The sequence below is a fragment of the Hippocampus bargibanti genome, linkage group LG03, assembly GCF_051943395.1.
Source record: "Hippocampus bargibanti isolate YZ-2025 linkage group LG03, ASM5194339v1, whole genome shotgun sequence".
NCBI classification, from domain to species: Eukaryota; Metazoa; Chordata; class Actinopteri; order Syngnathiformes; family Syngnathidae; genus Hippocampus; species Hippocampus bargibanti.
In genome coordinates this window covers 20,114,583-20,126,199 of record NC_142736.1, presented here as the reverse complement: position 1 = coordinate 20,126,199, position 11,617 = coordinate 20,114,583, and the positions used below count along the sequence as shown (strand labels likewise).

Here is an 11,617-nt window from a genome sequence, read left to right as displayed (position 1 = left end):
GCTGATCATTGGTCATCCGTTTTGCTGTGGTTTAAAACTTGATTTGCTGCTAAGCAGTGTTGCACATCATTTCATGTGAGCTTTCACCACCATAATTGATGTTTGTTGTATCAAGTTCATCCTGTCTACTTGATATCTAATTTAAAACAGATTCTTATCTTCCAGACAGTGTATTGTCGGTGTTCAAATACCGGACATGTTTCGGCGTCGTCAGTGTCACACTTTGACGAAGGCGGAAGTAGACGCCGAAACATGTCAGGTATTTGAACACTGACAATACACTGTCTGTAAGATAAGAATATGTTTTAAATTAGATAATTGATGTTTGCTTATCTGTAACTGACGTGTGGCTGAGAAAGCGAAACGTGGAGCATCTGTCTTAGAAATACACAAGTCCAGTACAGTGACTGAATGGAACCAACAGCGTCTAAAATACTGTGTTTTCTTGAAAAGAAGGCACACCTTCAACGAATTAAACATTTTCGATTCATAAGGTGCACCGCATTATAAGGGGCACCTTCAATGAATTGCATATGTTAAAACATTGTCCATTCATATGGTGCACCGGATGATGCGGCGCATGGTCTTTTCGGTGCGCCTAATAGTGCAGAAAATATGGTATCTGTAATTTCCTCTCATTGTCATTGTACAATATCTTCCTTGACAATAATGCCTAGGTTTCCAGTTAAACAAATAATAATGAAAGGTTGTGTGGAACAGTTTTACCCCTGCAGCGATTGTTCTCATGCTAAGGTCAATTGGCAAATGTGCAGTGGAGGAGTCTGCCACTGGGTTCTTATTGAAAGTTGTTATTTTTTTGCACCTGTTAAGTTCAATGAGAGAGAGCGAGAAGTTACCTTCTGTGGGGGAAATGACTGACATTGTTCAACATTGTGCTCATGTGTGTAATGGAGTGACTGCTGAGAGAAATTTTACTGAGTGTGTATACTGTTGAAAAAGTAGTACAAGAAAATAATGCAGTGTCATATGATGTCCTGTGTGTTCCGCATCAAGTCCCGCCCTCCTCTTCCTCCTCCGAGTGCAGCAGCCTCATACGCAGCTCAGTGCAAAAATGCAAGCCATCCTTCTACTTTTAGCTTTGCTGGTGCCCTGCAATGGCATCCTGCCTGATTTAGTGCATCCAGGAATGCAACTCATCCTGGGCAATTCCATGCGGCAAGAGGAGCGCACGGTGACGCAAGAGGAGCAGGAAAACACGACACAGCAGGTGAATGCTTGGTGGGTTTTATGTGTGCTAAAGATATGATGTGATGTCACTTTGTCTCTGTCATGTCTCCTTCCTATACAGGAGACAACAATTGCAACAGCAAGTATGCAGTCAACTCAGGAGGACAACCATATCGACGTTGTGAGTTCTTCATGCTCCATGTTTATTCATGCTGCATTAAAAATAAGTTAGGTGTAGTTTCACAGAAAACAAAGATACAGCTACATGATAGAACAAAGCATTGGAAGTTGTGAATGTGTCTGTTGTAGGGCTGCGTCACTGCTACGGATTGTGGGAAGGAGAAGTACTGTCTGCACCACAAGCACAATTCTAAATGTCAACCTTGCAAAGGCATTGACATGGTGAGTGAAGGGGGGGGGGGGGGTGATAATTTCAACCGGTGTGCTTGTGGGTGCTTTGTCAGCATTGTTGAAGAACAGAATGAAAAAAAATCTTGTCAGTTGACACTCTTGCTGTTGGTGGTCTGTTTGAAACTGACCTCCAGTGTGGCTGATTGAGGGGAGAGAACCGACATTTCTCAGAACCCAACCTGTGAAGAAAATGGATGATGGCCAAGAATCGATGCTAAAATGGAAATTTGTCTTTCCTTTACGTTCTCTGAGCATTTATACCACATCAGTCATGTACTTGGACCCCTGTACCAGTAACATAAAACTCAGTGCACTAGTAAGGTGACTATGGCAGACTACTAGTATGAGGTTCTTACTCCTGATATTTTCCCCCTTTTCTACGGAGGCATTGGCATGTGAGTCGAACAACTGTTTGCTACTTGTGAGGCAAACTTGCGCCCTTGTGCTTGTATTACTAGTCAAGTGCTAGATCAGGGGTGTCAAAGTCATTTTTTGCCGCGGGCCACATTGTAATTATGGTTTCCTCTCGAGGGCCGTTATGAATTTGGGGAACCCATTAGAATGTTTAAATCCATCAAATATTACATATAGAGCACACAGCAAATTAATGAATAACTCGTTTTCAAATCTGAAGTCAAGAATAATGACTTTTATTGTGGTTGACATCCAAAAATATGAAATTTTGGCTCAGATTTTAGCAATCATCATGGAATTTAACAAGTTTGATTTGCTTTCGCGGGCCGAAAAAAATGATGTGGCGGGCCGGATTTGGCCCTCGGGCCTTGACTTTGACACCTGTGTGCTAGATGATAACTATTGTAGCATTTTATAATGTCCAGTCCTTCTCAAATAGGGAAGCAGGCCCCTTCTGGCAGCCCAGTACAGTAATCGCTTGTTTATCGTTGTCAATGCAGCCCCGGACTACCAGTGATAGACAAAAAACTGCAATATAGTGAACCCTAGATGTATTGGTAAATTTCCTGTATATGAGTGCAAAAAAAAATTAGAAGGCCAAATTTAGTGGAACACCGTACAGTACATGCATAAAGAAGCACAGTAAATGTTTGTAGTACAGTACAAAAGTAATGCAATAAAGTAAACAGTCCACTATCAACATACAGTATATGGAGGATACTGTTGTTTTACAATACTGTACTGTACTATTCGTGACTTTCGGTACCATTTGCAGCCTTTTTTTAGGTTCGAAAAAAATCTGCGCTGCATCAACGTGATAATCGAACCACAAAGTAACAAGGGAGTGTGTGTAACAAGTAACAAGGGAGACTGTGTGATTGCAGTCCTGCACTGAGGATGAGGAGTGCTGCGGTGTCCAGTTATGTATTTGGGGCCAATGCAGTCCAAATGCAACCAAAGGACAAGCAGGCAACACGTGTCGGCATCAAGCACACTGCAGCTCGGACCTCTGCTGCGCTTTCCATGCAGGTGATGCTCATTCAAGAGTTAGTTGTGCCTCAAGGCCAACGATCCTGCCTGTTTTACATGTATCACTCTTCCATTGCACCCGTCTGAAATGATCAAGATGGTTTATTGGGCTTCGCCAGAGCCTGATGATGAATCGGGTCTGATGTAAGAACAAGACATATAAAATGGATTAGGCCATATAATTCAGGATAATAAAACTCACATACACAACTGAAACTCTCAGACTATATATCTTGTTTTGCCTACATAACTAAAACACTCACACATGGTTATTTATATAGTGTATAACTTTTGTGGTTAATACACCGCAGTGGGTTTATTCCATGCACGAAACCAAAACCCTCAAACACACAACTGAAATTACTGTGGGTCATCCATAGCAATGAAGCATTGTGATGCAAAAGAAATCCCGTCGCACTGTAATCCTACTGAAATACTCGTAACATATTAAAAAAATGCAGGTTTTAGTTGTGTGCATGAGATCATTTTAGTTGTACAGGTATGCATAAGTGTTTTAGTGGTGTTTCCATTGTGAAATTTGGTTTGTTGCCATGAGAGCATTTCAACAATATGAAAGTTTATCAGGGAGCGTTATGACATCATTTCAGTAAAGCATTTACCGTATTGACGTTGTTGTATGTTGTGTTCAGCCCTCCTTTTCCCAGTCTGTTCCGCTAAGCCAATTGACCGTGAGCAATGTTTTCCTACCTCCAACCATGTAATGGAGGAAGAGGCACCCAGAAAACATTGTCCATGCGCTGGGGACTTCCACTGCCAGCACACGGGGTGAGCATTCGTGACAAAATTGTGACACTTTCATTTTGTGTTTGCATAACTTATTGACTTCCGTTTTTGAAATACAGTATTGCTGACATTTATTGTGATACATGTAATAAATATGCATCCCTCTGCGAATTGATGTCTCTTCCCTCTGCCAGACGGGGATCCATGTGCCTTAAAAAGATGGATTTGAGCGAAGAGGATCTGACAGACAGCCTGTACTCTGCGATAGACTATATCCTCTGAAATAATTCATACACATTGCAATATTTCTCCTTGGACCCTAAGAAGCTGCTTAATTCCTCTATGCAAACATCACAAAGCGACACAATATGGAATTAAAAAAAGCAACTCTGTATTATTTGCTGACAAAGTCAACAGGATAGTCAACTGCATGAGTAGTGCAGTGGCCTGGCCAAGACGTTTTCACAGTGCAGTCCTCATACTCAGGTCCATGTGTTTTTAGCCTTGCTTGAACTATGCGAAGCTGATCACGCTGTAACACCAATAAAATTGTATCGCATGTTGTTTGGCAATCCAGTCATTTTCCCCACAGAAGGTAATCTCTCTCTCTCCCTCTCTCTTTTTTGTTCACTCACTCTCTCACTCTTGCATATATATATATATATATATATATATATATATATATATATATATATATATATATATATATATATATATATATATATATATATATATATATACAGTAAAGTCTCGTTATATCGATATTCAAGGGAGTCTGAAAAATATCGATATAACCGGGACTATCGATATATCCGACCCTGTTTGCATGTAATTTTCTCCGTGCGTGCATAGAAATAGTATCGATATAACCGGGACTATCGATATATCCGATATCGATATAACGAGACTTTACTGTATATATATATATATATATATATATATATATATATATATATATATATATATATAGAGAGAGAGAGAGAGAGAGAGAGACAGATAATCAATGAAAAGGTTTCTTCAGCCATCATCTGTACTTCTTTGAAGGTGTCGGATATTTCGCTTCTTATTCAAGAGGCTTCGTCAGCGAACTATTAGCCGTGTTTCGCTAGACCAGAATGCTTAGCGGCCGAGTACCAGAATAGCCACCGGAGTCGCGGCCTCTCCACGTGTCGCGGTTCACATCATGGCCGAATTCATGTCGTTTAACCTCCGAAACGTAAGTTTTCTCCAGGGTTGTTCCTAACAGTCGCCGCAGCAAGTGTTTTGAATGGATAAAAGCGTGCGTTCGGCTGCGGCATCCCCACACGCGCTGGCGTTCACTCGGCCCGGAAGTAACTCAAATAGCTCGAACGCTAGCCAGCTAATTAATAACAAACCGTTTGACAAATTGACATTAATTCGATTGGTTTATTTCATTTCATGTCAATTTGTCATCGAATGTTGTCATTTTTTTACACGGGTTTGGCTATTCGTTTGAATCCGTTTTCTCAATTGGATGAGTTTTTTTTTAATATAATAAAAATAATTCATTTCATTTGTAAGCGCCTTTCAAAACTCTCGAGGTCACTTTACAGTCACGGGATAGTAGATTGAAGCTGATACATCAAAACATTTAGAGGTCTGACAAAATGTTTCAATAATAATTCATCACACCTTTTCTGATGCCGTATTAAAGTGCATTCAAATACCTTTCAAGTGGTGTATTGTTTATTGTTCCATGACAAATAAGCAGGAAGTAATGGAATTTTTAATTTTCGAAATATGAGGGGATTCTCTGCCTGTGTTTACACAGTTAAAACAATGAAAATCTCGGAACGAGTTCTTTATGACAGTTTAAAGCTTAAAGGACAACCGACGTCGCTTTTTTGTTTCCTAACTGACATCAGAAAAACGTTTTATAGCATCTAAAATACCCAAAACACGCAGTATGATATTTTCAGTCAAATGCAAAACACCAATAAAAATGACTTAAAGTGTCTAAAAAGTACTTCAATTTGAAACCGGAAGTGGCCAGTTTCAAAAGGTCCCACCCCCATGTTCGCGGTGTCACGGCAAGACGTCTTGCCTTGCTCGAGAATGAAAACAATGGCTTCAAATTCGGAGAATATGCTTTCTTGTTATTCATCCAGTTATGAATATGATTCAAATAGTTCTGAAGAAGAAAGCATACATGTTTGCAATCGATTAAAGAATTTATTCCATGTCATTTTGAGGCATCAGGGATGGGAAATGTCCCACCCAAAGAAGGCAGAAAATGGCGACAAAGCCGTGTAAGGAATTAATCAGTGCGTTTCCACAGGCTGATTAATTCCTTACATGGAGCTTTGTCGCCCTCTTCTGCCTGTTTTTGGTCCTAGACGAAGTTTTCAGACCAAAGTACAGCAAAATGCATTGACGTGATGGAAGGACTGCTACAATGTGTCCTTTTTTCGGTCAGGGGCGTTCCTTCAGTGACGTAGGGTGAGGACTCGTCACCAACTCAAAAACAAGACTCAACAGCCTTGCAGTCAAACAATGAACATCTCTTTGCAGTGTTGTTCACTCAGTGTTGGATATCCGAAAACAAACATTGGAGCAACACAGACCGACAAATCATGGAACGGAAATTGTTCCTGTAGTGCTGATACTTCCCACTAGGTGGTACAATTTCTCAATATTTTTTTCTCTGTCCGCTAGATGGTGAGAGATGATGGGAGTCCGCGCTTGATTGAACTACACTACTGTCTTCCGCGTGCTACTGCCGCCGATCGTGCCGTTCTGTCGCTGATATGTTTGGAATGTGTCACGCGTCGAAAGTTTTAATAGAACCGAGCAGCCGCCATGCGTCGCACGAAAGTCATTGAAACATCACATTCATCCCGGTTGCTCTGATATGAACTGGTTTGACGATGCGTTCAAAGAACGGTCAAGTGTACACGTTTGTAAACTCTCATTTCTCTTGCAAGTAATGGTGTGTTCAAAACACCAGTCTGCTGATCTTAATCAGTTTGACATTGAAAATGTCGAATTAAATTTGAAGAAGACGTGGTCTCCCGCGGAGAGACAGCCGAGCCATCCCGACCACAGGCGGCAGCTGTGGGATGTGTCCACATCCGAGCGCCGCCCTCACACCGGCTGACGTCCAGCATGAAACACCCACGAGGGAAGTTGCCTTTTTTACTCCGAGTATGAATTGTGTTCTCGTCATTGGACAGCTGAGTGTGAGACACCTGACTTGGTTGTTTAACCGTTCTCAACGTTTCATCAGGAGCAATAGTTAATCTGGATCCTGCTGGAATGAAAACATCTACACTCCATCGACTGTGGTAAGGTGTTTGTTGATTTATTGACGTTGTCGATCTGTGGGTGGGTCTCAGCTACCCGGTATATATATATATATATATATATATATATATATATATATATATATATATATATATATATATATATATATATATATATATGTATATATATATATATATATATATATATATATATATATATATATATATATATATATATATATATATATATATATATATATATATGCTGACATTTTCATTTTATGATGAGCTGAGCATGTTGCTTCTCATAGTTCATTGAAAACTGGATTCACTCTCGTTTGTCCACCGTCTGTTTCTTTATTTGTTTATTTATTTGTCTATGTATTATGCATTTTTTTTTGCATTTTGCTTTAAAGCCCACTTGAGCATTTATGTAATTGCAGTAATATGAAAATTGAAGCGTTCGTGAACTAGTAAAACAGATACAGCAGTTTGTCCTCACTAATAGGACAACTTTGGCATTCAAGTAGTACAGCTGCATGTGACTTGTATGGGAACTTTACAGTACTTTAGTGGCCGTTTGACTCACTCACAGCATCATGTAGTTGTCCAACTTACCAAAGTTGTTCAAATAGTGCCCCAAATTGTCATACAATGGTAGACAAATTGTCTTGTAAGACAATCATTTTACTAATGTGTGGAAATATCCTAATAGTGATGACAAGTGTACCAGAATATGGACCTTAAGATGGATATAAGCGATAGCTTTCTCTCTATATGAATGCATCGTCTGCCTATTATTTGACCAGTTTTTACATCACCAGCACACTATCACCTCTCACATTGTCAGTGATGGTGGTGGTACTGGCATCCATACACTCATCTCTAAAGACTGGTGTGGTGTTGACAAGTGACTCTGTCAGCAAACCGAAAGAGGTGACAAGACACGAGGTCAAAATCCAGCTTTTATGATTGCAAAACTTCCTCATGGTAACTACGGGTTATGTTGTGCTGTCGTAGAGATGACAATATGATTGTACCATTCAAAGTCCATCTGATTAACCAGCCATTGTTAAAGTTGAGTTCTAGTAGGGTATTTCTGTAATTTCTTGACAGTTAAAAACAATTATTTTAAATCTTCTGAAAACACATGATAAATTAGAATTAGGACACACCTGCTTCCATTTAAATCTAGCCTCACTAATTTTCCACTGTTCTCGGCTTTTCCATGAAAATCACTCAAACAATACGTTTCTGTAATAATTTCATTTAATTCCATCCACCCATCCATCATTGCATCAGGCACCATTGCAAGTGCCTCTGATCAACCACAATTCATCTGTTCTTGGAGTCTAGAAAAACTTGGCTCCTGGTTTCCATCCACACCTGTGCTGGAATCTTGAATCGGGCCTTGAACAGTGTTTTTTCTAATGTATATGCAGTATGACTCAGTCAGCTCCCCCACATTTTCTGTCTGGAATGATTCACATTTTGTGCAAGATAAGGCGTCATATAGGTTGCACAACATACCACTTTCTCAAGCACTTATTTTTTGTTTACTGCAAAGCCTTCCATTGGCCTTATTTTTTATGAATTCCACGGCAAAAAATGATGGAATCCAAACCTTGTCCCGCAGCCCGTGTGATTCACTCTTGGACACGATCACCTTCTGTGTCCATAACCACTCAGCTGCTACCACAGTATTTATGGAATTTCCTCCAGTCATTCAAAAGAAAAGTGTGGGTCCATTAAATGTTATTATGATAGCCGTCTGCCTTTATTTAATGGCCTTTATTTCTGCCAAGTTGCTGCTGGGCTTATGTTCTGCACATGCTTCGTGATTACATGACAGTTTCCCCTCTGATTTACATCCTTGCTCTTTTAAGTACAGTAATTGCTTGCAGCAAAATTAATGTATGCAAAGTCTTGTTAAGTAAAAGCTAGCAAGAGATGTTGTGGAACTAGAAACTGCTGTAACAATTTACATTTACGTTATGGAAAAGAAACCCCTTCACCCACAACACCAAAGAAATAAAAGTGTTGATAGAATGTAGAACTGAAACCTTTACAAGGAACCACCTCGACTGCACTTTGTTATGCATGTCCTGTGGTTTTTACTCTGACAAGACCAGCTTTACGGCTTTTGAAACTTTTATGTGTGAATGAAAACGACAAGCAACTCAATAAAACTATGAAGGTATCCACTTGCATGAATCAAGTGGGCAGGATTGACAAGTAAACAAACCCTATCATGCTGCAAGTGAAGTGGATGAATGCAATCACAAAATGTGTTTAATGTGGTGCAATCAAAAGTGGTGTAAACCTTCTCTTTCCGCCCTGCAATGTTCCTTGCTCACTCCATGTCACCAAAATTGACTTGCGTGCAAAAATATGTACGTATCAATTCAACATCCAAAGAAAGCTAAAAAATATGATGCAAAATGTTGCATAGTTACATATGTTCACCACTGTTGAATAAATCATATTATCTTCTGGCACATGTTGATGATATACGTTAGTTATAAAATATCTACACACCCTGTTCAGGGAGCACATTTTTCTTGACCAAGAAGATGACACTAAAATAAAGCATTTCAAAACATTGATTTATTGTACACTTAAAAACAACTCAGCTAATGTTGCAGAAATGTGCACACTCTTATGGAACTGTTGGAAAACCTGGCATTTGAACACGGGTGTGTAGACTTTGTAGTTTTGAGTTATTTAAACACACAAAATGCGACATATTGTTGGAACACTGAAACGAAAGGCCTACAAAACAAGCAAAAAAAAAACCATCCTGCTCACGAGATAAAGTAGTTCTTTACAAAGAACTTTCAATCTTCCCTGGCATCCTTAGGCCAGAAAAAAATATAACATGAATATTCGTATTATTCTTTCAAAGTAAAATAACATACTTGACACGTGTAAGAAAATATGACTGCAAATTGAGGATTTATTTTGGGAAAATATTCTTGGTGTTGATTAGAGGTGGACACTTGCCTGCCAACAAGTTGAACTGTGTCCAATGTTTGTATCTTGTTTACATGTTGTCTTGTAGATAGCTTTTCCAGACCACATGTTGCAACCCAATAACACTTGTCTATTCTGAGCCTGCCCCAAATCATTATTGACTGATAAAGTTGTCTATTCTTGGCAAATGGTTGCACCGTTGCCCCCTTTATGTCACATTTCGGTTTGTGACCAAAGGGTGGCTGCATAGGTCGGTTGTTTTAATCAGTGGTAGTTAAAAGGACTCCCGGTACGACCATTCAGTGTCTGGTTGTTGTTTGTTTCACCCTGCATTTGTTTTGTCTTGTCATGTTTTACTCATAGTTTTGTTTGCTACTTTGGACATTTTTTGTTCTGATGACTTTGTTATTTGAGATTTTGTTCCTGCCGACTTAATTTAATACAATTTGTCAAATACACAGTTCTCCTCCCTCCTGCTTGCATTTTTGGGGTCCACCATCACCTTGCAAATCGTGACACTTTTCCAGCTATGGTAATTCTCATAAAAGATTCTTATGGAAGAGGATTTGGGCCACTGAAGAAAAAAAAGTTGGCAAAAGTCTCACTTTATTCTCAGAATTCTGACTCTAAAGTCAGAATTCTGAGTTGAAACTCAGAATTCTGAGATTAAAGTCAGAATTCTGATTTTGTATAGTTATAACCATAGCTCAACCAATGTCACAAAGTCAGAATTCTGACTTTAATCTCAGAATTCTGAGTTTCAACTCAGAATTCTGAGCCAGAATTATCACTTTAAACTCAGAATTCTGAGAATAAAGTCAGAATCTTGCCAACCTCCTTTTTTCAGTGGCCCTAATCCTCACAGACCTAGAATTTACTTTCATTTCTCAGTAACTATTTAGCCATCTTCTGATATCCTGGTACCTGGGAACTATGTTGAAGTGAGGGTGGAGAGAGCTTCATTGAATCAGGCCTGAACCATGTTTAACTCATTCACTGCCATTCCCGAATTTATTCGGGTACTGAAAATATAACGTAGAGCACCATTCCCGAATATGGTTTTTTTTCTTTTTTGGGTGCCGATAAAACGCTGGCCATGGCCTCTGGCAATGCTTTTCCCTTCCAAAAGGGGCAGCATTTCCCTCTTTTCCATGTTTGCGCTTTGTTCCAGCTTCAGCTATTGTTAAAGCGCTATATAAACCAATATGTATAGTATCTATTGCATTGTATGTTGGACAGTGTCCCTCATTTCAAACTCAGATAACTCTAGACCAATATAATTTAGCAATTAACTGTTTTCTTTCTGATGAAAGAAGACAGTCTAAGGTTTCTTACGCTTCAATGAATGTTTATGTAGTCCTAAAAGTCAATATTCTTTGGGTCCTAGAATTCGCGTGAAACTGACAAAAATCCTGTCACTGGAGTGGACACATTTTTGCACTTATCTGGCAGTGAATGAGTTAATTGAAGAGCAGTGTTTTGCCTCGATCTCGTGCTATCTACAGGAAATAAAAGCAGAAAAATCTTGAGGGCAGGTGTCAGTTACTTGTGGACTTTTTTTTTGGTGATAGCGAAGTTCATAATAAGCAGCAGTT

The 11,617-nt window shown here is 39.4% G+C and overlaps 2 protein-coding genes across 11 annotated transcripts in view; both read left to right on the top strand.

The window, feature by feature from the left end:
• The first annotated feature begins 836 nt into the window (after nucleotides 1-836).
• Nucleotides 837-4,374, top strand: dkk3a (dickkopf WNT signaling pathway inhibitor 3a). The gene is made up of 6 exons (XM_088992486.1): nucleotides 837-1,228; nucleotides 1,310-1,369; nucleotides 1,498-1,590; nucleotides 2,898-3,042; nucleotides 3,693-3,828; nucleotides 3,981-4,374. The coding sequence occupies exons 1-6, from the start codon at nucleotides 1,073-1,075 to the stop codon at nucleotides 4,066-4,068; spliced, it is 678 nt and encodes a 225-aa protein (XP_088848612.1). The 5' UTR covers nucleotides 837-1,072; the 3' UTR covers nucleotides 4,069-4,374.
• A 2,567-nt stretch (nucleotides 4,375-6,941) lies between these two features.
• Nucleotides 6,942-11,617, top strand: part of mical2a (microtubule associated monooxygenase, calponin and LIM domain containing 2a) — a 56,375-nt gene continuing 51,699 nt past the window's right edge. For 7 of the 10 annotated variants that reach the window (XM_088992479.1, XM_088992476.1, XM_088992474.1 and 4 more), the window contains exon 1: nucleotides 6,942-7,091. The gene's annotated coding sequence lies outside the window, so the exon portion shown is untranslated. The remainder of the gene's footprint in view (nucleotides 7,092-11,617) is intronic. The other 3 variants (XM_088992482.1, XM_088992477.1, XM_088992481.1) reach the window with 3 other exon arrangements.

Bases quoted from the DNA above. Each gene is read 5' to 3' on its own strand.
- dkk3a (XM_088992486.1), top strand. From the start codon at position 1,073: ATGCAAGCCATCCTTCTACTTTTAGCTTTGCTGGTGCCCTGCAATGGC. The intron at 1,591-2,897 runs GTGAGTGAAGGG...GTGTGATTGCAG, and splicing joins CTTGCAAAGGCATTGACATG to TCCTGCACTGAGGATGAGGA. The intron at 3,043-3,692 runs GTGATGCTCATT...TGTTGTGTTCAG, and splicing joins CTGCTGCGCTTTCCATGCAG to CCCTCCTTTTCCCAGTCTGT.